The sequence below is a fragment of the Perca flavescens genome, chromosome 23 (assembly GCF_004354835.1).
Source record: "Perca flavescens isolate YP-PL-M2 chromosome 23, PFLA_1.0, whole genome shotgun sequence".
Taxonomy (NCBI): domain Eukaryota; kingdom Metazoa; phylum Chordata; class Actinopteri; order Perciformes; family Percidae; genus Perca; species Perca flavescens.
In genome coordinates this window covers 13,577,340-13,604,195 of record NC_041353.1, presented here as the reverse complement: position 1 = coordinate 13,604,195, position 26,856 = coordinate 13,577,340, and the positions used below count along the sequence as shown (strand labels likewise).

At 41.4% G+C, this 26,856-nt stretch overlaps 1 protein-coding gene across 1 annotated transcript; it reads left to right on the top strand.

Annotated features, from left to right (window-relative positions):
• Positions 1–636: 636 nt before the first annotated feature.
• On the top strand, positions 637–14,581 carry pkp2 (plakophilin 2). Its single transcript, XM_028570716.1, has 13 exons — positions 637–954; positions 1,772–1,842; positions 4,770–5,341; positions 5,499–5,637; positions 6,660–6,867; positions 7,071–7,248; positions 9,176–9,290; positions 9,636–9,797; positions 11,001–11,177; positions 11,665–11,818; positions 12,336–12,528; positions 12,757–12,844; positions 13,840–14,581. Exons 1-13 carry the CDS (start codon positions 762–764, stop codon positions 13,906–13,908), a joined length of 2,319 nt encoding a protein of 772 aa, XP_028426517.1. The 5' UTR covers positions 637–761; the 3' UTR covers positions 13,909–14,581.
• The last annotated feature ends 12,275 nt before the right edge of the window (positions 14,582–26,856 follow it).

The window sequence follows — 26,856 nt, the reverse complement described above, 5'->3', positions numbered from 1 at the left end:
AGCTTTGTTTGTAGAAGCTGCAAAAGAAAAAGAAGGCCTGTCAATGAAAGGCCCAGCAGCTGATGTTTGAATCAAAAGAAAAAAAATATTTAAAGGTTTTGTGTCCTTTGAGGTCATGACCTGCAATAGGGCCCCAGGGTAGAAATGTGTGCCACTTCCCACACAAATAAATGGTGGATATTCCCAAGCTAAATCTGCATTTGATCCACTAGTACCACAAACACACTGACAAGCAAGCAACACAATTATACTATCTTAACAATAGAACAGAAAAGAAGTTCATCTTTGAAGAATCCCCCCATCTTGGCCCTAAATAGTCACCAAAGTCATTGTTTTGCAAAATCTAAATTTAAGGTTGATACACAAAAGTAGTTAAAGATCAACTTTGTGTGCCTCTGACACATTAGGTGTGTTTATAATAAAGCAATGCATTTTAATCAGAGGTGGAATAAATAGTAACTCAACTTAAACTACAGCTGTTAAATACATGTAGTGGAGTTTAAAAGTACAGTAGTTCCCTCTGAAACACAGTAAAGTGGCAGAAAATATTGAGTACAATTACGCCTACAATACTTGAGTAGTCTATGTAGGCCTACCTAAACTTCTTGTTAACCAATAGCAGCCAGCAGCGACACCTGACACCTCAGGTGCGCCGCCTCTAGCCCCGCCCACCGCACACAACAAAGCAGCAACACTAGCCTACCCATCGAGTTAAATGAAGCGACCGACCTAGACTCGTGGCAGATTTGGATTTGTCCACAATGGAAGAGGTGTTTTTTAAATCAGCGTTACCTGCGCAGGACTCGTTCGTGCTGCATGACACCAGTCTGGCTCTGCCGGCCGAGCCGACTCTAAGATCCCCCATGGGAGTGAATTCAAACGGCCGGAGTCTGCGTGTTAGCCAGCAGGTTCAGCTCACACTGGCACGCAAGGGAAGAAAGTCTGTGTCCAATGGTAATGTTCCGTTTGAAGTTTTCTTCCGTGGTTATGATTAATGTTTGGCTGAAATACAGAATACCACTAAGAGGCTCTTGTACTTGTGGTTTTTTTTTTTTTTTTTTTTTTTTTTTTTAGAATTGCCTGTACTGTACAAAGGCTGATGATATGGTACATTCACATGGCTCCCTCCCACTATTCATTCTTACAACAAAGAATAGGCCTATGTATCTTAAATGATATCTCATTTTGACCTTTAGATTGGGAAGCACTGTATTTAAGACCGTTAAACCATAGGCTACTATTAAACAAGAGTTCCCAACATTTATGGGTTGGTGACCTCTTTAAATGAAGCAGTGTCTGCTTGTCACTGGTTGAATATGTTTACGACATGTGAACAGTTCAACTATAAACTGCAGATGACTTCATTTTATTGTATAATTGTAACTATTAAAGCATGTAGATGTCAAACTATCCTGTAATTTAAATATGCTATATTTAGGCCTAATATAAAAGAAAAATAACAAAGTTTTGTGACTGGAATGCATGCTGCATAGTATTCTGCTTGTCCAACAGGTTTCTGTACTTTCATTCATCCGCCTAAAGGGAAATGAATGTTACAGCTGACATAGCTTGAATTGAATCTCCCCCACTGGCCTGCTTACCACAAGGTTATGTCATCATTAGCCTGAAGCGTTAGTATTAGTTTACAAACGCTCACAGCACTATGAGTGTGTACTGTACCTTTTGTACCTCAGGCAGCCAGGTATTATTGTTGCCATAGGTAATTATAGTGTGAAACATTACACTAACAAAACTCTTCAACTTGTTTCAGGTAGTGTCCAATTACAGAAAACCACTGCAAAAAACTTTGATGCTACAGATGGACTTTTACCAAACATGAAGGTAAGGGACTCTTTTACCTTGCTCTCTTTACTCAAGCATTCACAGAAACAATTTAGTGACATTCAGCATCTTCTGTATGGGTCCCTAAAATTTAAAAAATAATAATAATCGTATTGTCCTTTATCCCTGATAAAATGGATCTGATCGGCTTTTGAAGTACTCCGTATTCCGTGACAGATAGCCATCAAGTGCAGTCAATTCAATGCTTTGTGTTTTCGTTGGCCTCGCCTAGATTTTGTACCTGTCTTTTTTAAAACAAATGGACATGTTGCATGCCGTAATTTGAATGTAGTCAAATGGTCTGCTGCTGCATTCAGAGCCGCCAGGCATTTCAAGTGAATCACTGTGTTTTTACACGTAGTTTGACATTATAGATACATTGTGACTTTTTAACAGATTTAGCTCAAGGTGCATGGAGCCCTGAAACTGAATAAATGACGTTTTAATACATTTTGCCAACTGATGATAATAATTTCTTTACCACTAATCGGTTAATAAAATATATTCATGTAGGCTATTTAAAGCTTTTTTATTTTATTTTTTTACCAACTGATTGGAGGTTGAAATTATAATGTACTAAAATATAAAGTTTTACATTTTTATTTACACTCTATTTTAATTATTTAATACACTTTTAATTTTTGGTGCATTCAGTTATGTTTTTGTCTAATAAGCTTTTACAACATTTTGTAAGTTGCAGGGCTCCATATAGATGTGTCCAAATGGGCCTGTTGTTGTCTTTAAAAAAGTAGTCCTTTGCAACTTATGTAAATGGTAAACTACACTATATAATATTATTAATATAAAGCACAATGTATGTGCATTTCTTGTGATACAGCACAGTTTAAGACATGCAACATTTCAATTGTGTAACTTAAACTGCACCAATATCCCTCAGTAGTGGGGTTTGTTCTGTATATCCTGAGACTGAATGGGCCTCCATAGACTATAAGGGTATTATATAACTGAATAACTTCAGGGATCATATGACCTTTTTTCTTTATTGTATTGAAACTATCTCTCCACCATTACATATGTCTGGGGAATGACCCCCTAAGTTCAGGTATGAGGATACTTATTTGCCCAGCCACTCTCTACTACGGTTATCTATACTGCCCTACAAAGCCAAAGAGCAGTATCAGCAAAAACGCCAAACTGAGAAAAACAGCTTTTTGTGTTTTTCTTACACCAAATATAAGCATCCAATTAAATTTAACAACAAAGAATTAGATAGATCAACGGGAGGTGAATATTAAACATTTAGTTTTTTGACAGTCAGGCAAAATTTGGTAGTTTTATAGGCTATACTGCGCTTTGCCTTTGCATTACTGCGTATACTTACATGGCTATACAATAACATATAGCAGTAAGTGTAGCAAGTGATCATAATCACTTGTTAATATCATAAATCAAATCAAATAATTTATTGAGGAGGCACTTATTACATTTTCTACAGATTTGCTGCTTGATGCCTTAACAATGGCACAACTCCGTCATTTATAAAAATGTATGTAAACATATATGAACAAAATCAATTGGGTATTCTTGTAGACCTTCATGTCAAGCAATATTGCATTGCTGCACACCAAAACCTTTGCACACTGCTGCTTATAGTATTGTCAAAGTACAGTATATGTTAATTATTACCAAACTATTACTATTATATTATATTTATTTATATAATATTTATTATATTATATAACAAACAAAAAACACAAGCGTTATTAGATTCATATATTTCAATTGTATCACAAAAGTGCTGTCTTTTATGGCAATCATTAACGTATTGCTTTTATTTCAGTTTGGGAATAGGTCTTCACATGTAATTACAAACAGTTTAAGTTTAATCATTCAGGGAATGAACTCCTCCCCTTAAGTCTGGGCTGGGGGCGGGGGAGATGTCTCTCTCTTTTTTTAAACACTAGCTGTCAGTATTACACGTTAATTTTGACCTTTCTCTAAGGTATTCCCCACAGTTACTGTATGCCATACAGTTACTGTATGCCATACAGTAACTGTATGCTATAAAACCTGACTCATGCCACTTAGCTAGTTGCAACAATGTTCATACTGATACAAAGGCAAACTGCAGTATCATAGTGAAACCAAGGCAGACTGCAGTACGGGCAGATAATGCATTCTGCCTTGGTTTCACTCTACTTTTCTATACAAACTGCAAACTAAAAATGTAAATTTATATAAGAAATTTATTAGGTAGCCATATGAAATTTTAACAGATTGAAGAGCAGATCCTCCACTTGTTATTTGTGCCAAAAAATGTTTTTTGAAAAATTGGAGATATTGCTCTTAGCCTTTGTAGGGCAGTATAAACCACCTGTGCTTTTCATTTTTTATGGTGGTGTAGTGTTTGAAAGCAAACTGTGTTATATTTTGAAAGATAGATAAGGAAAGTGTGTGGGTCAAACCGAGAGTAAATCGTACCTTTTGTAGTTGGGGCCCTGTCTGCCGGCAGCCTCCTTAGATTGCTGTTTCTCTTGTTCCAAAAACAAAGCGAAAACAGTTTAGCTGTTTCTGATAGTCTCTCTGTCAAGACAATTGTGTTCCAGCAGTTCCAGCGTCCCAGCGTTACTGCTGCTGTGTGTCTCCCTTTTCCAGCGTGTTGCTTGCGGTCTCGGGGCTGACTGTAGGGCATGGCCGGACATGCTGGTGTGTCTTAAAGAACTTTCCATGTACTTGACCTCAGCGAATCATTCCCGTACATATGGAATATGTAACAGTGTTCACTCATAGAACCAAGGTTACAACATAACTGAGGGTTTAGTTAGTTATAGTACAATACTGTGCATTTTGGACTAATATGCCACGTAAATTTAAAGTCTTCCCAGAGAAATTCAAAGTGAGAGGACCAGCCGAATAAACATGCATTGAAGTGCCGATTGTGTTTTTTTTTTTTTTTTTTTCCACAGGTAAAAGGATTGGGCCTCGCCAACCGCTCTCTCTCAAGTAACCATGTGCTGAGACCATTCAGGAGGGTGGAAGTGTCTCCACCACAGAGCCCAGAGTTACCTCGCAGCCGCTTCAATTATAGTACCCCCCGTTATGGGACCTACACCCACCCAGGGCCCAGACAGTCACACAGGGGGGGGACCCTTCTGGACCACTCACTTGGTTCTGATTCATTTCATCGCTATGCTTTTTCAGAGGCACCCCGTGTCAAACGGTCACTCGCATCCACATCTGCAGACAGGACCTTCCACCGGAGGTCACTCAGACAGACAGCAACACCACAGCCTGTGTTTGCAAATGCAGCGTTTCAGCCAAGTGGTGAATATGGCTCTTGCTTGGATCATAACCAAACTATTGTCAAACAGGATAAAAACACCTTTTCCTGGTTGGCCCAGCTCAGGAGGGATTGTCGGGGGCACCACAGACAGAATTCATACCCACCCTCGGTCAATAGCGTGGAGGTGGACATGGGGCGGCAGACGGAAGTAGAACTCCCCATTCAGCAGATGTATGCAGAGAATATCATAACAATGTAAGATCGTGTTTGTTTGTGTTCATTTCTCTGTGTGTACATTTTAAGATATGATATATTGTTGCATTGTCCTGGTGTGTGATTCAGGCCATGAACCTTATTTTGAGACATTTGGGGATGGAGCATTTTTTTCCTTCATGGCTGTCCTCTCACACAGGAAGTCAGAGAACAAGCCCCCAGAGATGACGTTGGAGAGGGCCGTGAACCTGTTGACCCAGGATAATGAGGAGATGCTCATCTGTGCAGCCAGCCACATACAGAATCAATGTTTCAAGAGTGACAATGCTAAAAAGATGGTATGTTTCATCATATGCATTGTATGGGATCAGTTTACAGTGATTCAAAATAGAATTTGTTGGCATTAAAATATATGAGAGAAGAAATTCTTCAACTGGATTTTTCTGATGTGTTTTGTGGGTTGTAGTATTTGTATTTTTGAGCCCCTGTGCCTCTGTTTGTACAGTTTAAATGTACCAATTTCACACACAGCCACTGTTCCAGTAACAGCTTAAGTTTTCTGAACTGGTTTGGGTTTGAGAGACCAATCCAAAGGGATATAACCTAATGTTTGTTGGCATGGGTAATGCAATGCCAATTGTCTTCAAAGTTTTCATTTGTAGCACTTCACCAAAATTCAAAATTGCTTAGTTTGTAGAACATGGGGATCTTTGTGCATCAGCTGACAAGGAAGCATTAACTACTACCCTGTCACTACCTGATACATACGGATAACCGATTTGTTCAGGTCCTATCCCCTGACCAATGGGCTATCCTGACCCCAACCATTCAAGGTCAATGCCTAACCTCAACCGTCTTTGCACATGCGTAGAACAAATCGGGTTTCCGGTACGGATCGGACATCGACATACTCAAACAGACAAGATAATGAATGCTCCGGATAGTGTGTGTATAGAAGGTTTTTATGCCACATTTCAACAGACCCAAGGCAAGTTAAGTTGTTGTGAAATCCTACGAGTTCTAGTATATCCAAACAGGTTTTAAACTCAGTACAAAATACCTTCCACATTTCTTCCTTTCAGCCCATCCCCATGACATTTGGCAAAGACCTCCCTGAGACACTTTGAATTGGATTGTAGATTCAGTAATTTAGGGTTTATAAGGAACAATAAAATAGCTTAACTAATTTTGCTATGGCTTTGGAAGAGATGCCAGCCCTTTCATGTTGTTGATAAATGGCTTTGATTAATGGCATTGCTGTGGTAAATAATAGCATATAACACTTCTTGAATGCAATGGCTTAAGTATATTATCTGTGTGCCAACGAATCTGTCAATCAATAATCCACTCTTGTTTCCAGGTGTACTATCTCCGTGGGATTGGAAAGCTCCTGCACCTCCTGTGCAATGACAATGAGGAGGTGCAACATGTTGCCGCTGGGGCTCTACGTAATGTCGTTTACCAGAGTAGCGAAAACAAGATGGAGGTAAAGGAAAATGATGGCCTGGCCACTATTTTGCGTGCGCTGAAGAGCAGCCGTGATGTGGAGACCAGACGACAACTTACTGGTCAGTTTTTGTACTTAGCTTTAATATACGATTGCTTCACCCAAAGTCACCCAAAATGGCTTTATTTTCTTCACTGTATATAGACACATACTAAGATTAAGATCTTATTTTGGGAGTTATATACATATTTATGGGCCAGTTTAGTTAGCATTTTGAGATGAATGTCTTTGTCTATAATAAAGTATATTTCCATCTCACTTCAGGTCTTTTGTGGAATCTTTCCTCTCATGACCTTTTGAAGGAGCATCTATCCAAAGAAGTCTTATCAGTCCTCACCAAGTTTGTCCTGGTACCAAGTTCTGGCCTTTCTGAAGGCGAGAACCCAAAAGACGAGCTCCTAGCTGATGCTGATGCTTTCCACAGTGCTACTGGCTGCCTGCGGTAGGCTCCTTTGTTAGCTTTGAAACTAGATACTCAGTTAGCTTTTTCAGTGTAGATTAATAGATTAAAGTAAACAGACACCACTACTGGTATCAGATATTCAGCGCATACCAAAATAAATATATAAAAAATATTCAAGCACTTTGCTATAAATCCTATAAATTACTTTGTATCCTGAAGGAAAATGGATTAAACTGCACTGATTTCATCACCAGCGACCATAATATCATACTTTCTGATCAGTGTGGACCAGAGTGGCACATATAAGCTACAGATGTAGTAAAAGAAGCACAGTAGAGCCCATGTTTAGTCACTGTGCAGTATAAGGCATTCATTATATAATATCACAAAGGGCAAGAGATAACAGATGGCAGAGCTACAGTAATATAAAGCAGGTTAGGTTGCATGACCTTTGTATGGAAAGTGATATACAAATAAAGATTGATTGATATTATGCAGTACCCGCCTCTGCCAAGCAGAGTTTTTATGAGTCTCTCAACATGGTGTAAACTGTTATCATCATCTGTCTGAATCCTGCTGTAAAAGGAAGCAGAAAATACTGAATGTATTTATGTGGAAATAACTATCCCTCTTTTCAATTGATGGTTAATCTTGTTGGCAAAAACCCAATAAAAGGAATTTAAAGAAGAGGGATGAGGAGGAGGGAGGGGCGAGCTAGCCTCAGTTTTGTTTGACAATACTTCGAACGTCAACAAGAAGTAACGTCACCCAACATTGCTTAGAGCACCTTAAGTGATAGCATCTTAGTGAGAGTCTACAGCCATGCTAGTGGCTTTCTGAGGTTGTACTTGAGCTAAATGCTAACATCAGCATGCTAACATGCTCACAATGACGTTGTTAACATGCTCATGTTCAGCAGGTATAATGTCTATGTTCTCCATCTTAGATTAGTGTATTAGTCTGCTAACATTTGCTAATTGGCACTAAATCCAAAGTCTGCTAAGGCTGAGGGGAATGCCATTAGCTGTGCATGTATTTGGTCATAAACCAATTATTCAAGCCATTTCTAATAGTTTCTAACAGATAAAACCACAAATGTTAAAAACAACAACTGATGAAAGGCAGTCAAAGTGGCAACTAATTTAACACATCTGCCAGCACCGCAAAATAATAACTTTGTGCTCATCATATCTATTAGTTGCTTTTGATATTGGCAATTTCTTCCTCATGAGCCACAAACTATCAGTTCAGTGGCTACTAACTACATCATCAAATAAAGCCTAAATGAAAACCGATACTGCTTTCTCATCAGGCCTAGTCACCAAAATGGAGAAGTAATCACCATCCTATTTTTTTTTTTTATTTATATATACAATTTCTCTACTATCATTGCATTGTGTTGAACCACAATGTATCTATTGTGGTATAAGATTATGTATCATACGGTTGTCAAGACATACTATATGTCTTCTCTCTGCTTACAAAGCAGGAGATGCAGCCCTCCCCTGGCAACTATAGCCGGGTCAAACGAGTGAACGACTGAATTATTCATCGAGCTCCCTCTTCTCTCCGCTCTGCTGAACTGAAATCACTCAGTCCTCGCTGGCCCAATGTTATCAAGTTCTCCTAATCATGTTCTCAAACCTTTTGAGCTCCCTGTGGATGAGAAAAATGCTGAGTTCCTCTCCGATTTACATTTCATCACCGCACAAAGAACCTGTTGTGTGAAGTTAGAATGTTAATTGTTGTATTTATTATCCTCGGGAAATAGGATTACTTAAGTGTGTGTGTTACAGAAGGGGACTTCATCTTTTTATCTGGCTCACTATGATGTGAGCCAGATATTCTTTGTTATTAACATTGCTGACTTCTCTAATATGGTTCATTGGGAATGAAAACTGTGTATCTGATTGAAACACGCACAAATGTCACATTACATTGATTGTTTTGTATCTATTGTGTCCAGAAATCTGAGCTCCACTGGTCCTGATGGAAGGAAAGCAATGAGGGAGTGTGAGAATTTTATTGACTCTCTGGTCTACTACATCCGGGGAGCCGTAGCTGACAAGACAGATGACAAGGTGAAATGAAAATGATAAGCATTCCAGAGAAAATGATTATCTTCACAGCTGTTTCACAACAAACTGCTGAGTATTGATGCATACTGTATATGTACATATATTTTGTAATGTGATGCACACTGGACCCATACTTTTTTCTTTTCTGTAGTACATATCAGATATTCACATAAATCATGTTGCTTCTCTCTGGATTAAAAAAGTCACAGACCAAAATCCCCCCAAAAACATAGTTAATGGAACTATACCTATTACTCCCATTAAAGTTTCAGTGTGTTGTATCTATGTGATTAAACAGCTTGACATACTGAATTTAATTTGATCTTTGTCTATATATCTGCTCTGAAGTCCACAGAGAACTGTGTCTGCATCCTGCACAACCTGTCTTATCAGATAGAGGCAGAGCTTCCTAAGAGGTACACCTTAGATCTCCGAGAATCTCGACAACACTTGGCTCCTAAGCAAAAGGCTGTTGGCTGCTTTAATTATCGCAGTACCAAGATCACTGAGGTAATCCCTTTGGACAATAATCCACATTGACTATACAAGTGATGTTCTTGCAGTATAATAATTCAGTGCAATATTCTGTGAAAACTGCTGCATTGCTGCAGGTTTAATCACCCATGAATAATCTTAATAGAAGCCGATCATATTTATCTTTCTCTATTATAATGTGGAGAGAAAAAAAATCAAAGCAAATTATACATTTTACAGTCTTGCTTTATCCAGCAGCAGCAGACAGACCTGCTGTTATGGACTTAGTGTTGCAATGCTTCATTTAAAGCTAAATAACAATGCAGCAAATGACCACGTGTAATACGAAAGGAGACGGCCAAAGTCAGAAACCCACAGAGAATTATCCCCAACTCTGTAGTTCACCTCAGCTCTCTCACTATTGTTTATTGTGTCATTGTATGCTGTAGCATTCAGATTAGGGACCTGGCTGAAGCCATGAAAACCTGTCCCAGACCAAAGTGTGTCATACTTTTGGCCACATAGTGCAGTTAATTGTGTAAAGCCTTTGTGCTCTAACTACAGTATGTTACTGGCTTTATCAATTTTTCTCAATTTCTTTTTAAAGCAATACTCAAGAGACTTATTATTGCACTTCAGTAGAGTTGCAGGACTCACTCGAAATGGATTTAAAAAAAGTACAGTTAGAATTAATGATGTCCAGACGTTTAGTCCCTAGTATGAGTCAAGCACCAAAAACACTGGATCCTACACTTCCCATAATGCTACTTAACAGTGTCCTGTAATATGTCATTGTTCTGAGTGAAATATGACACATTACAGAGTATCTTTGGAAATCTGAACCAACGTTTCTGCTGACACACAAGTTCAAGAAGAGTCATCAAAAATATTTTAATGTTTATTACAGGGGGAGAATGTAAAAGGATTTTCATTTAATTAAAAAAGTCTTTGCATGCCCATTAAACCCCTTAAACAATCACCTGCATTGCAGCTACTCAGTGAGGCTGCAATGTAAATTTATAGTATGATGATGCTGCAAAAAATGGCATGGATGCTCAGCCAGTCTTCCCTGGCAAAGTAAACAAAAGAATGCACAAAAAGAGCAAGAAAACAAGAGAAAAGAAAGTATTTTATGTCATTGTTAATTTGCTGCATAATAGCTGCCTCTTGTTGTCAATATGAACCCTGTGAACCCACAGATACAAAACCAGCTGCATCTCATGAACTGTTTCTTTCTAGCATCTGGAGCAACAGTGCCCCCTGCTGGAGGAGAAGGCTAACCCCCGTGGCATGGAGTGGTTGTGGAGCACCATCACTATCCGCATGTACCTGTCACTGATGGCCCGCAGTGTGCGTCAACAAACCCAGGAGGCTGCCATCGGAGCCCTGCAGAACATCACAGCCGGGAAAGGAGCGGTAAGATGGGACAGATGAAAACATTCTGTTTCCTTTCAGAGTTTCCTAGGTTCATTCTGTAAAGAGGAAAATGACAACATATACACTACCGGTCAAAAGTTTGGGGTCACTTAGAAATTTCCATTCCAGACAGATTACCAGCTGAGATCAGTTGCATGTGTTTTTTTTTAATCGGGGCATCAGTTTTCACTGGATTATGGAGGAATTCTCATGATGGAAGAATCCCAAACTTTTGCCTGTGGATGTAGTATGTTACTAATTTAACAATTTAATAAATAATTAACTTATTTTAAGGGACAATGAGTATTTCTTTGACTATATATACGTACAGTACAAGGATGTTTTCACACGGTTTTACTCCTGTTTACAAGTTTTGTTGACGTAAACAAACCTTTAACATCAGAAATTAGTTGTAATTATGTATTAAGAGCTGTAATTAAATTCAGAGTAACATCACATATTTGATACATTTTCTGTGGCTCAGCAGGTGTCTGAAGCCATCGCCTTCACTATTGTTCAACGGGAAAATGGCCTTCAGCATGTCAAAAAGATGTTGGAAGAGGGAGAAACTAATGTGAAGAGGATGGGCATATCTCTAATAGAAAACCTCTCGCACTACCAGAAACTGCACCCTGACATTGGTAACTGTTTCTATTACAACCTAAAATACTTGGAGGTTTGAAATAGCCTGTCATTTTCCTCCACAAAGAATTTGCTTGCCGACCATTTTGTTTCCCAAACAGTAACCTTTTAAATGTTTAGTTTTTTATGATTAACATTTTTATTTTATTTGAACTGAACACAAGAAACATACAATTTGAAACATGAACATCCCCCCACACACACACACACACACACACACACACACACACACAGATGACACATGAACTACAATATTCAAGATCATACAACAGCATAATAACAAAATAGACACACTATAAACCAAATAAACATATGTATAAATGATAACACCATAAGCCCATCATACACGGCTCTCCCCAGCACAAAGCTCCTATGGAGCCCATTTCCTAGTGTAGACATCCAATCTGGAAAAAAACTTTATATGACATCTTTTCAAACCCTGCCACCCTAGCCAGCTCACAAACTTCTTTTTTTTACTTTTTAAAACCCTTTCTTATTTGCTTCCTCCTCCTGAAGTAAAGCAGGGGATGCCAGAGTTGGTGAGGATGCTACCCAACGACGACACCAGCACCGAACAGCCCACCGAGGTGACGGCTTCTCTGTGTCACACTCTGATCAACCTGTGTCAGAGTGACTGGCAGCATGTCAGAGCCATCGTCAACCAGGGAGCCCTCCCAAAGATAATCAACATCAGCAGCAAGGACAACGGGTTAGTCACTGCTCATAAAGTGCTCTTCTATGAAAGTGAATCATTTCCTGTTTGATGAATAGCACTTTATGAAGAATATAATGACACACTTATGAGTTAGTACCACCTCCCATTTCAGAATTCATCCAGAAGAAGAGAACATCTATCTATCTATCTATCTATCTATCTATCTATCTATCTATCTATCTATCCCTAATGAGAGACTAATTGTAACTTCTAATATCCTAGTCATGGACCAACCAGAGCGGGTCAGGCAGCATGCATCCTGCTGCACACCATGTGGAAACACAGTGATCTCCATGGAGCCTACAAGAAGGTGTGTTCCCACTCTCTGTGCAACATTAAAGTATAACCCTGTAATTGCCACTTATCAGGGTTTCCCATAGTGTCTGCACACAGTGAGCACAGTTGGAGACATGGTTTGAGACGCTGATTGCAACATGTTGCCATCCTATCAGCATGTATTCTTGCAACCTCTTTGATGTTCATCCTTTTGCTCTGCATTGTTTATGAGGCCCGCATCAGAGTTTAAGGTTTTGCAAGTGTCACGGCACAGATAGTACCGGTAAAGTGATTTGTTTTGGGCCTAGGGATTTCAATTCACTTCTTCTTGTCTTTGAGTTGCTTCATTTAGATCAGAGGTGTCAAACTCAATTTCACTAAGGGCCACACTGTAAACTAAGAATCACAGGGCCGGACATGTTTAGTTTATTCACATGCTTTTATTTCATCAAAAAAGTCAAGGATCTTTTACTGGATTATTGTGTGTCCCATATAGCCTTCTCACTTACAGCTTAGTCCACATAAAGCCCCAAAAAAGTAACTTAGCCATCAAAGAAAAAAGCGAAAAATTGCCAGAATAGGCCCAAAAAATGTCAGAAAAAGTGGCAAAACACTGAAAAGGCTACAAAAACTAGGTGGGCCAAAATTTATTGTGAACCTAAATGATACGCGGGCCAGATCAAAAACTGCGAGGGGCCGGATTTGGCCCGCGGGCCTTGAGTTTGACACGTGATTTAGATGAAGCAATTAGCTGCCAGTCATTTTTGTACAGCATAACATACTTTACATAGATATTGATACATTAAACATAGATTTGATGTGACAAGAGTGGTGCAGTTATCTTTATTAGAAAGAATTACGCTATTTGCTGACAGTTTAACAGATGATCGTGTCTTTTAAATACTATCACTGGGGGGCACCAAAGTGAAACAAATTCAAATCATATACCGGTACAACTTTAAGAATCCCTCTGCAATGCAATGCAACACGCATATAGTATCCATAATCAATGCTTCTTCCTATTAACAGGGTGGGTACAGGAAAGTTGATTTCATTAATGCCAGGACAACAAAGGCTGTGAACTCCGGACGAGGCTGAGCCGAAGATCTATAACTCAAGTTGCACCTGCTGACAATAACGGCAACAATCACTTGATGCACTGCTCCTCCTTTTAATGAAGCGCCTGTGTGTTTTTCAATGCTGAAAACATTGTGAACTGTGCCTACATTTCACTTAAAGGTCCCATGAAATGGCTTTAAAAGTGTATATTTATTTAGTTAGTGATGCTGTTAGTGTTAGTTATGGCTTAAGGACAAACATGTATTTTGGATTATAGGACACAGGAAAAGAGCAGAATGTTATATTACAAATAATGGATAACCGAACAATAAACCAGCTTACACAAAAAGTACATTACCAAATATTTTGAGTTATGTTGACATCTCTTTTGATACATCAGATACTTCTGGCCACTGTCTTGGTGCCTCACGGTTAGAAAAACTGACATAGATGAATGTAGAAACTTTAACTGAAAAAGCAACCACTCTCCAGCAAAAATACTGAGGTTTGTTTACTGTAGCAGCAACTTAGCAGTTGAGAAAACTAACTGCGTGTTTTGTTTATTTTTTAGTCATTAAACAAAGAACCACAATGAAAATATTCACACTAAAGAAATTGTGGAGGAAAAATCAAATTATACAAATGTATATAAAATACATTTTTACAATGATTTCCTATTGTAACAACAACAAGCTGATTTCTTACTGCCTGACTTGAGTGGATTCCTTAAATTAATAAAATGTTTTGAATAAAACGTATTTGTCATTGTGTTCTTGGAAACGTTAATAAATTACCCTAGAAAATGTCAGAATACCATAGCTATAAGAAAATTAAGGAGAATAATTGTTTGATTGTTATGTGTAGTAAATTGTTTTCCCCTAATAAATCACTACCTTTTACGAGTATGAAATAACAAAGGTCAAAAAGTATATGATGACAAATTACTGTTTTGCAAAGTCTAATAAAATACTGTAAATATCCCCTTAAATGCCATAGTTACATCCATCCATCCATCCATCCATCCATCTTCGTCCGCTTATCCGGTGTTGGGTCGCGGGGGGAGCAGCTCCAGCAGGGGACCCCAAACTTCCCTTTCCCGAGCAACATTAACCAGCTCCGACTGGGGATCCTGAGGCCCCCAGGCCAGGTTGGAGATATAATCCCTCCACCTAGTCCTGGGTCTTCCCCGAGGCCTCCTCCCAGCTGGACGTGCCTGGAACACCTCCCTAGGGAGGTGCCCAGGGGGCATCCTTACCAGATGCCCGAACCACCTCAACTGGCTCCTTTCGACGCAAAGGAGCAGCGGCTCTACTCCGAGCTCCTCACGGATGACTGAGCTTCTCACCCTATCTCTAAGGGAGACGCCAGCCACCCTCCTGAGGAAACCCATTTCGGCCGCTTGTACCCTGGATCTCGTTCTTTCGGTCATGACCCAGCCTTCATGACCATAGGTGAGGGTAGGAACGAAAACTGACCGGTAGATCGAGAGCTTTGCCTTCTGGCTCAGCTCTCTTTTCGTCCTAACGGTGCGATAGATTGAATGCAATACCGCACCCGCTGCGCCCGATTCTCCGACCAATCTCCCGCTCCATTGTCCCCTCACTCGCGAACAAAACCCCAAGGTACTTGAACTCCTTCACTTGGGGTAAGGACTCATTCCGAAGGCATTCCATCGGTTTCCTGCTGAGAACCATGGCCGATTTAGAGGTGCTGATCCTCATCCCAACCGCTTCACACTCGGTTGCGAACCGATCCAGTGAGTGCTGAAGGTCGCAGGCCGATGATGCCATCAGGACCACATCATCTGCAAAGAGCAGCGATGAGATCCCCAGCCCACCAAACTGCAACCCCTCCCCACCCCGACTACGCCTCGATATCCTGTCCATAAATATTACAAACAGGATTGGTGACAAAGCGCAGCCCTGGCGGAGGCCAACCCTCACCTGAAACGAGTCCGACTTACAGAGATTGGATGGCCCTGAGTAGAGACCCCCTCACCCCATACTCCCGCAGCACCTCCCACAGTATCTCCCGGGGGGACCCGGTCATACGCCTTCTCCAAATCCACAAAACACATGTAGACCGGTTGGGCATACTCCCAGGCTCCCTCCAGGATCCTTGCGAGAGTGAAGAGCTGGTCCGTTGTTCCACGACCAGGACGGAATCCGCATTGTTCCTCCTCAACCCGAGGTTCGACTATCGGCCGAACCCTCCTTTCCAGCACCTTGGAGTAGACTTTACCAGGGAGGCTGAGAAGTGTGATACCCCTATAATTGGCACACACCCTCTGGTCCCCCTTTTTAAAAGGGGAACCACCACCCCAGTCTGCCACTCCTTTGGCACCGTCCCCAGACTTCCACGCAATGTTGAAGAGGCGTGTCAACCAGGACAGCCCCTCCACACCCAGAGCCTTGAGCATTTCTGGACGGATCTCATCAATCCCGGGGCTTTGCCACTGTGTAGTTGTTTGACTACATCAGTGACTTCCGCCTGGGAAATCGGCGACAATCCCCGTTATCCTCCAGCTCTGCCTCTAACATAGAGGGCGTATTAGTCGGATTCAGGAGTTCCTCAAAGTGCTCCTTCCACCGCCCTATTACCTCCTCAGTTGAGGTCAACAGTGTCCCATCCTTACTGTACACAGCTTGGATGGTTCCCCGCCCCCCTCCTGAGGTGGCGAACAGTTTTCCAGAAGCACTTTGGTGCCGACCGAAAGTCCTTCTCCATGTCTTCTCCAAACTTCTCCCACACCCGCTGCTTTGCCTCTTTCACGGCAGAGGCTGCAGCCCTTCGGCCCCGCCGGTACCCTGCAACTGCCTCCGAGTCCTCCGGGATAACATATCCCGGAAAGACTCCTTCTTCAGTCGGACGGCTTCCCTGACCACCGGTGTCCACCACGGTGTTCGTGGGTTACCGCCCCTTGAGGCACCTAAGACCCTAAGACCACAGCTCCTCGCCGCAGCTTCAGCAATGGAAACTTTGAACATTGTCCACTCGGGTTCAATGCCCCCAGCCTCCACAGGGATGCACGAAAAAGCTCCGCCCGGAGGTGTGAGTTGAAAGTCTGTCGGACAGGGGCCTCCTCCAGACGTTCCCAATTTACCCGCACTACACGTTTGGGCTTACCAGGTCTGTCCAGAGTCTTCCCCACCCCTGACCCAACTCACCACCAGATGGTGATCGGTTGACAGCTCTGCCCCTCTCTTCACCCGAGTGTCCAAAACATACGGCCTCAGATCAGATGAAACGATTATGAAATCGATCATTGACCTTCGGCCTAGGGTGCTCTGGTACCAGGTACACTTATGAGCATCCCTATGTTCGAACATGGTGTTCAAGTATAGACAATCCATGACTAGCACAGAAGTCCAACAACAAACAACCACTCTGGTTTAGATCAGGGAGGCCGTTCCTCCCAATCACGCCTCTCAGGTGTCTCCATCATTGCCCACGTGTGCGTTGAAGTCCCCCAGCAGAACAATGGAGTCCCCCACTGGAGCCCCATGCAGGACTCCAGTCAAGGTCTCCAAGAAGGCCGAATACTCCGAACTCCTGTTTGGTGCATATGCACAAACAACAGTCAGAGTTTTCCCCCACAACCCGCAGGCGTGGGGAGGCGACCCTCTCGTCCACCGGGTAAACTCCAACACAGCGGCGCTCAGCTGGGGGCTTGTGAGTATCCCCACACCCGCCCGGCGCCTCACACCCCTGGGCAACTCCGGAGAAGAAAAGAGTCCAACCCCTATCCAGGAGTATGGTTCCAGAACCGAGACTGTGCGTGAGGTAAGCCCCACCAGATCTAACCGGTGGCGCTCCACCTCCCGCACCAATTCCGCTCCTTCCCCCCAGAGAGGTGACGCCCACGTCCCCAGAGCCAGCGTCTGCCGCCCGGGTCTGGTCCGTCGAGGCCCCTGACCTTCACTGCCACCCGTGTGGCATCGCACCCGACCCCAACGGTTCCTCCCACAGGTGGTGGGCCCATGGGCTGGAGAGATGGGAGCCACGTAGCTTGTTCGGGCTGTGCCCGGCCGGGCTCCGTGGCAAACCCGGCCACCAGGCGCTCGCCGACGAGACGGCTCGTGGCTCCAGACGGGGGCCCCGGGCTTCCTCCGGGCAGGGTCACTCCATCTCTACCTTGCTTCTTCATTGGGGTTTTTGAACCATTCTTTGTCTGGCCCCTCACCTGAGACCACTTTGCCTTGGGAGACCCTACCAGGAGCACAAAGCTCCAGACAACACAGCCCTCAGGTTCACAGAGACACACAAACCTCTCCACCACGATAAGGTGATGGTTCACGGAGAAGGCCATAGTTACAGTACATGATATTTCTGTGGGAGAAAAGGTTGACTCATTAATCAAAAACTAGCTCAGAACTGCCAAAGGTCAATATGTATAAGTTAAAAGATTATTTTTTTATGACCCTTTACTTTGAAAAACCCTAATTTACAGGATGGACAACATTTAAACCGAACTAAACAATGTGGGGGATGAGGTCTGTGCCAATGGATCAGACCTCCGATGACTTTGAGGCCCTGGAACAGCGTAACCTTGCGCGGGCCTGGCAGGACGAGCTGCAATGCGGTACGGCCGAAGGGTGGAGGAGTGGGGAGGCTGGGTGGCCAGGGGGCGGACACAGAAACAGTGATACAGTGGACTAAGATTGGAAATAGTGTGCGTCAGATATATGACTTGAAAAATACATGTAAGCAGGTGTAAAAGTAACAGCTCAGGAACTAATCCCATCCTCGGAGGTCTTGCTCAGACATTTTTTATTTAAAACAAAGGCAAATTCCCCCAGAGATCCACTTCTCTGTCTAATGAAGCCGATCTCAGCTGGGAAATCTACAAAGGCCTCACTGGATTTCAGGCGGTGGTTGAATTTTCCTAAATCAAATTAATAAAGCAAGCAATTACAGCATCGTATCAGTGATTCTCCAGCCTGTATCTGCAGGTGCATAATGTAGCATGACATGACTGAAAATTGCTTTTGAGCACTAATCCGATTTTCTCCAGGCCTTGTGTTGAGCTGAAACCTTTTGAAAGTTAAAAGTTGAAAAGCTGAAAGTGTGCATCTCTTACCATACAGACAATGCAAAGTAATTCACAAAGGAATAATGGAATGGTCCACTTTTCAGATGTAATTATACTTCCTTTAAAAATGTAGAACCTTTTTTATAAGTCAGTAAAATAGGGGAAATACAGGTTTGTTGTTAATATATCCTGCAGAGGGCAGTGGTGTAGCATTAATACAACTGCTCATCAGTCACCTCAATGAAGAGCCCAGAAAAGATTTGGTTTTGATCTGTAAAATTGTCCCCAAGTGGTACTTTGCTCCCACATAACATTTATTTTTCATATTCACAAACTCTTGGTCCCACATGTTTCAAAGTAGTTTAGCCTTCAGATTAAGACCCTAAGCCTTTCTATTTGAGGAACTAAACTCCACTCTTTCCTCTTTTTCGCTCATAATCTCTAATTCATCCACTTTGTGAACTATTTCGGTGACAAAGTCCTCGATTTTCAAGTCTTGGTTTTGGTGCAAAGAGAGAAGAAAAAAGCTCTGAAGAAGCCAAATCCTTTTAACAATAGTCTACTTGTCTCTCCACAGCCTATGTTGATCTGATAATTGGTCAGATTTCTTATTTCACAAGAAGAGCCTCGTTCTCTTGTCACAAAATGAATTAGGTGAGCAGACTTTAACACAAAAGTATCATGCGATTAATCAAATGAAATGAACAGATGATAATTTTCCCTCAAAAGTGCCAAACATAAATTACTTTCTTTGTCAGCATCACTCGGGGTGTGAGGGATTAACTACCCTGAAGCCTGAAGACCAACATAGAAATGATATGTCCAAAACACCAAAATAGCTAATGGTAACAGGTGTCAAGACACATGAGAATGAGTTTGTTTACTGGAGTAGAGTGAAGTGGACCATACTGGGGTTTTCACATTACAACTGAACATGTGTAGTTCACAGAAAGTAAGAAAGAAAGGATTCTTTCACAGGACAGCAGTAGTGGAAAACAGGCTAAAAGGGAAGCCAGTTTTTTTCTGTACACTGACGCTATTGTCATGGGTGTCAGCACTCAAATTGCTTTCCACTGACATAATCACTCAAGAACATTTGGAATCTATAATCAAGTGATTTCTTTTTTTTTTTTGCAGAACTCGGCACAGCATTTGCATGGCTTCCTCGGACTACATGTCTTTACCTCTTTGATCTATTGAGAATGTCTAGATTGAAGTACCACCCTGTAATGTCACAAATGGTATGTGTTTTAAGTCAGGCCCAGACGGTTATAAGTCCAGAGCATATTGCAACTTCACAAGTGCCCGAAGGCACAGCTGTGCATTCAACTGGGGGGAAGAGCAGGAAACTGGAGTAGATTGTGTATTGAAGTTAAAAAAACAAACAAAAAATACTCACGACAATACAGTACAATAGAAAACAATCAAACATATAGAAATATAAAAAGAATTACACATTTTCCATTTCTTTTGACTGAATAATATGAATAAGCAACACATTTATTGATTTCTGCCTGCTGTGTAAAGCAGTAATAAAAATGTCAAAGCATCCCCTTTCAGCTATTATTAAAAACAGACTTTTAGCATTAAATACTTGATTAATGTTAGTTTCCAACCCCTTGTTAACGAGCTCAGCTGTGGGCATGCCTGCTTGTTAGGAGGCATTGCCTTCAGCTGAGCTTAGTTTTTAAAGCCCCCCCAGCACATGGTCACTTGCACTGTGGCTGAGTGTTTTGTTTGGCCACTTTTGAATTTATTTTGGCAGCTTTGGAGTCAACTCAGAGCAATTGCCTCTTTCTTTTTTGGCACAACACCTTTTCTTTAGAGAACCCGTGTCCCCCAAAATCCATTTTTTTTCTTGCCTTTGTTTTGTTGCTGTCGGTGTTTGAGTTAATCTCTGTCTCGGGGAGTAGCAGAAGCACAACTAATTAAAAACACGTAAGTTTGCCAGATAATTGGCATCCTGATGTTCAGTCATCAACTGGCAGAAACAAAGCAATCATTGAGCCCTGGAAGGAGAACTTATGAAAGTGGGACAAAGGTTTTACCAGTTAGTAGTGAGACCCTCCTTAGATGAAGCTGAATTTCCCAAGGCTGTGCAGTCACAAGATTGCAAATAACCTAAACAGAAGCTAGACATTAAAAAAAATGGTAATAACTTGAATTATTACCAAACAACTTGAATGAAAACAAGTAATTGTTGTAATTTGTGACTTGTGAAAATCTCAGCCAAGTTTAATTTGAATTGTGACAAACTGCTCAGCCTTTAAAAATGAGGTGTATTTCACTCTGAAAGAGTGTTCATAATACATCCAATCAATGGAGAACAGGGATTCCCAACCTTTGGGTCAGGACCAGCACAAAGGGTTGCAAAGGAAATCTGAGCTGTTGCAGAAAGCAAAGCTGAAAAACAGTTACATAACAGTAAGTTATGCTTTGTTTCCCCTCAGACTTTCTTCAAATTTTTCTTTTTTTTCTTTTGAATAACTGGATAGTTTTACTATTTTAGAGAAAAGCATGTGGGGATCATGAGCCAAAAAGGCTGGGAACCACTGGTTTAGAACATGTGTCCACTTACACAGGATTGGTATATGTTTAACCCTTGTGTTGACTTTGGGTCACATCGACCCGTTTTCAATTTTTGTTTTATATCAGAAAATATGGGACGTAGAAATAAGCGCTGAAAATGCGTGGAAGAAACATTTTACAATTTAAAATGTTAAAAAAAGCAAAAACAAAAAAGGTGTCAAAAACATCAAGAAAAAAAACATTTACAACAAGACAAGTACCTGAACCAGTTTTGAAAGTTTAGTGTTCCCCTTGTTGTAAGGGATAACAAAAGTCTCCAGGTAGACCACAATCTAATTTGATGTACCAGGTTCCTCCCTCCTCCCCCCCTCCACACCTCCATCACTTCACTACTTGGAAAACAAGTATAGGAGGGAGCCAAGGACTGCATGTACTTGATAAGGATTCCAGCAATGAAACCTGATAGATGCAGTCAGCCAAGCAGAAAGACACCATATGCAGTTAAATTCTCAGATATCATGGTCTGGTAACTGGTGGCTGACTGTGCCAAACACAGAAAACGGGTCAAGAAGGATGAGGGCCGTGAAAAGGGCAGGCAGCATGAGAACTACTAATCCAGAGAGTAAGAGTGCCTGCTTGACTCATGACTGATTGGGGTCACGGAGGTTGTGTTGTGATGGGTGCAGAGAAGGCATTTTAAGAGTTTGAAAAAAGGATCAAAAGAGTGATAGTCTGTAGGACTAGTCAAGAGCAGGCTTCTTGACTTGATGGCAAACAGCACGCAGCCACATGGATATACGAAAAGGTAGAAGGTCAATGGCAGTGGTCTGAGAGAGGGACAATGATGTGGCTGTCAATAGAGAATTTGGTTGGTTCTGCTGGACAAACATGTCAAGAATGTATCAGGGTGGTGAAGAGAGACAAGGAACAGAGTTTAATTTAACCTTGTCCTTTTCAAGAAAATGTAACTTGATGATAAGACCTGTTTGTTTGATTTACTGTAACCTCGTATTCATGAAGGTCTAGGATTGGGTACCACCAGCTATTCCTAAATCCATTGAAGTTTGTAAGTAAAGACTAGTGATTTACTAAATCTGGTTGCACCATTAAAACAAAACAAAAATCTTGGCTATCAAAGACTATTCAATTAAATTGCAATTCAATTTGAATTATAGTGTCAAATCATAATAGAAGTTATCTCAGGACACTTTGCAGATAAAGTAGGTCTAGACCACACTATAATTTACAAAGACCCAACAATTCCCCTCTCCAGGAGCAAGCATTTGCTAGCCTGGGTAAACCTTGACAAACTTCCGGCAAATTTGAGATTTGCTGTGCAAGTCAGTCTGGCGAAGAGCCCATTCAACCCAAAATCGAGGCACCAATCACAACCGCTGAGGCGGGCTTTACACCAATCACAACCCGTTGAGGCGGGCTTTACGCGACGACGAGCGCAGCGACGGCGAGCTGCTTTGTGTTCACATTCAACATGACGGCTACCGAAGCGCAGCGTCACCCGGATCGTTGGTCTGATTGGTTGAAGGACTATCCTATGCGCCCAGCGGCATTTGAGCGGCGTCCGTTGGTGACGCCTCTTTGGAAATGAACTGTCAATGAACCTTTCCAAGACCCACTCTCAGTTACAACTGAGAAGGGTGTGATGCCAACCAGGCTAAGCATTTGGTGCAACAGTGGCGAGAAAAAACTTCCATTTTAAAGGTGCTCTAAGCAATGTCACGCTTTTTTTAGGCTACAACATTTTTTGTCACATACAGCAAACATCTCCTCACTGTCCGCTAGCTGCCTGTCCCCTGAACACACTGTAAAAAAAAAACGCGGTCTCTGTAGACAGCCCAGGCTCCACAAACGGCAACAAAAACAAACTGCGCCAACCTGCACCACGAAACATCAGCGTTCCAGCCAATAACCAACAAGAAGGAGTTGGTTGAACCATCACCACAGCAGCGTTAGCACGTAGGCTACTTCCACAAAGTGCGTTCATGACTGTTTCAGGAAGCACGGAAGGGAGCGGGAGGGGAAGGGATGAGGAGGAGGAGGGAGGGGTGAGCTAGCCTCCGTTTTGTTTGACAATACTTCGAACGTCAACAAGAAGTGACGTCACTCAACATCGCTTAGAGCACCTTTAAACGGGCAGAAACCTCAGACAGAACCAGGCATTTGGTGGCCGTTAGTAACAAGCATTCATGGGGCATGAATGCACACAGATGGAAAGAGAGGGGAACTCGGTGTGTCATGGGAAGTCCCCCGGCAGTCTAAAACTATAGCAGCATAACTAAGAGCTGGTCCAAGGCAAACCTGAGCCAGTCACAAAGGGTTGGTAGATGAATCTGAAATCAATGAAGAGAAGCAGAGTTAAGAAGGGGTGTAGTGTCTGCTATATATGTCTGATATACACCCTCCCCCACCGGTCTAGGCGTTCTCTGCCACTCATTACTACCTAACTATAAGCTTTATCAAAGAGAAGAGTTTAAAGCTGACAGTGTCTGCCTCCCGAACCCAAACTGAGAGCTGCTTCCATAGGAGAGGAGCCTAATAGCTGAAGGCTCTGGCTCCCATTCTACTTTTAGAGACTCTGGCATCCACAAGTAACTCTGCATTCTGGGAGTGTAGTGTTCTAGTGGGGCAATAGGTATGAACTCTTGAAGATATGATGGTGCCTAATCATTAAGAGCTTTGTAGGTCAGGAGAAGGATTTTATATTCAGTCCTGGATTTTACAGGAAGCCAATGCAGAGAAGCTAATACGGGAGAAATATGATTTTCTTATTTCTTGTCCGTAAATGCGCTGCAGCATTCTGGATCAATTGGAGAGTCTTTAGGGACTTGTTTGAGCAGCCTGACAATGAGGAATTACAATAGTCCAGCCTCGAGGTAACAAAAGCAAGGACTAGTTTTTTTTGCATCATTTTGAGACAGAATGTGCCTAAATTTTGGCATTTTTACGCAAGTGGTTCTTGAGATTTTTTTTATGTAGGCATAAAAGGCAAGGCAATTTTATTTATATAGCACATTTCATCACAGGGCAACTCAAAGTGCTTTACACAAAACATTAAACATTAAAAAGCAAAGAGAAAAATAGGAAATTCAAAAATAAATAACTACATTGACAAATACAAATATAATACAAGATAAAATACAAGAATAGAATTAACAGTTCAATATAAAAATTAAGAATAGGCAACATCAAAAAGAAAGGTCTTTAGTCTTTAATTTAAAATTGCTGAGAGTCGCAGCTTTCTGGAAGTTTGTTCCAAATATATGGAGCATAAAAACTGAACGCTGCTTCCCACTGTTTAGGTCTGACTCTGGGGACAGAAAGCAGGCCTGTCCCAGATGACCTGAGAGGTCTGGGTGGTTCATAGTGGAATAACAGATCAGAAGTGGAGCTTAAGCGAAAATTCCTTCAGGACAACATCTTAAAACATAATCACTTCTCACTCCCCTGAATGGATCAGCTGTTGTGGTGTTCACTTTAGTCTTAACCAATCAGAAGCGGCCATGAAAATCACAAGCCAATCACTGCACGACATCCCTGTTTTAAACCTGTCTCTCTCTCTGCTGCTCAGTTGCCATTTCAGGATACGAGCACCACCCTCCTCCTCCCCTGCTTTTCCGGTCTTCCCCCCTCACGGCTCCTGGGTCCTCTTCCAGCAGGTGTCTCCCGGCGGCTTTTGGCGTTGGTCTTCGGGCTCCTCACACCACCATCGGTGTCTAGACTCCATCGGGGGGTTCATACTTCGGCTTCTACCCCTTTTAAAAGTTTCTCAGAATTTGTAAATGATGATGGAGTCTAATTTCCAAAGACTGTACTGTAAATTTCACGCACATGTACAATAAATCATTACATATCTGCAATGAAGTCTCTCCTGATTGAAATATATTTTGGCCCTAAGCCATTTAAGGATTTATAAACGAGCAGAAGTATTTTGAAGTCTATTCTGTGAGGCACAGGAATCCAGTGTAAAGACCTCAGAACTGGAGTGATGTGATCCACTTTCTTGGTCTTAGTTAGAACTCGGGCAGCAGCGTTCTGAATCAGCTGCAGCTGTCTAATTGATTTTTTAGGGAGACCTGTAAGGACACCATTACAATAGTCAAGTCTACTAAAGATAAAAGCATGGACACGTTTTTCCTTTAGTCCTCTAATCCTTGATATATTCTTAAAATAGTAATAGGCTGATTTTGTTATTGTCTTAATGTGGCTGTTGAAATTCAGGTCTGGGTCAATGACTACATCTAGATTTTTTGCTTTGTCTGTTGTTTTCAACATTGCCGCTTGAAGCTGAGTGCTGACCTTAAATCATTCGTCCTTTGCTCCAAAAACTAACACATCCGTTTTTTCTTCATTTAATTTAAGAAAATTTTGGCACATCCAGTTGTTGATTTGTTCAATGCACCTAGTTAAAGGATATGTCCTTATAAATAAAAATAAAAATAATTAGAGATTTCTGACAGTAGTGCTGGAGGACAGGGCAATGCCATCCAGAGAAGCTATATCTTTAGATATTGAGCTTCAGAGGTATTTAGTACAATAACTTCAGTTTTGTCTGAGTTTAACAGGGAATTATAGGTCATCCAGGATTTTTTGTCCTAAATGCATGCCTGAGGTTTAATTAACTGATTGGTTTCATCTGGCTAAATTGATAGATATAATTGGGTGTCATCCATATAACAATGAAAGTTAATTGGGTGTTTCCTAATAATATTGCCTACAGGTAGCATATATAAGGTGAATAGAATTTGTCCAAGCACCCAGCCTTGTGGAACACCATGGCTAACTAAGAGGTATGATTTTTGTTTTTGTTTATACATTGATGGAGAAATGTGTGTTAAGCTAGTAGTAGTATTAGTAAGTTTAGCAGAGCAAAATATGGCTATGCTTTGACGTAGGGCTGGGCAACATAGCTAATATCCTTTATCCCGATATAGGTAATTTCATATCTCAATAACGATATATATTAGGACATAACATGTTTTGTGGTAATTCAATCAATAAATAAAATAAGTGCATGGTAAAGCCTATTTTTGTATACTCCTTTGTGACTTTGCAAATGGAAAGTACTGAATATCTGTCATTTTATTAAAAACTTTAGTGCAAAATTAGCATAACCTGCAGGGATCAAAACGTTAAACGCCAGTTCAGCCGCTGGTTTTTCAACATGATAGAAACGATATATAAAATATATAGACATTTGAATATCATTTTGACAATATATATCATCATTATGTTCAGCCTTAAATGGACATTATTAGGTAATTTAGCAAAATATTATAGGCATTAGTTTATTTGAGGCACGTGGTGTTATTTTGTGACATGTGGTTTAAAATCTTCCCAGTTTGGATCATTAAAAAAGTGTCTGTGTTCCTTTTTAGCACTCTTTGCTACCTCCAACTGTGCAATATGTC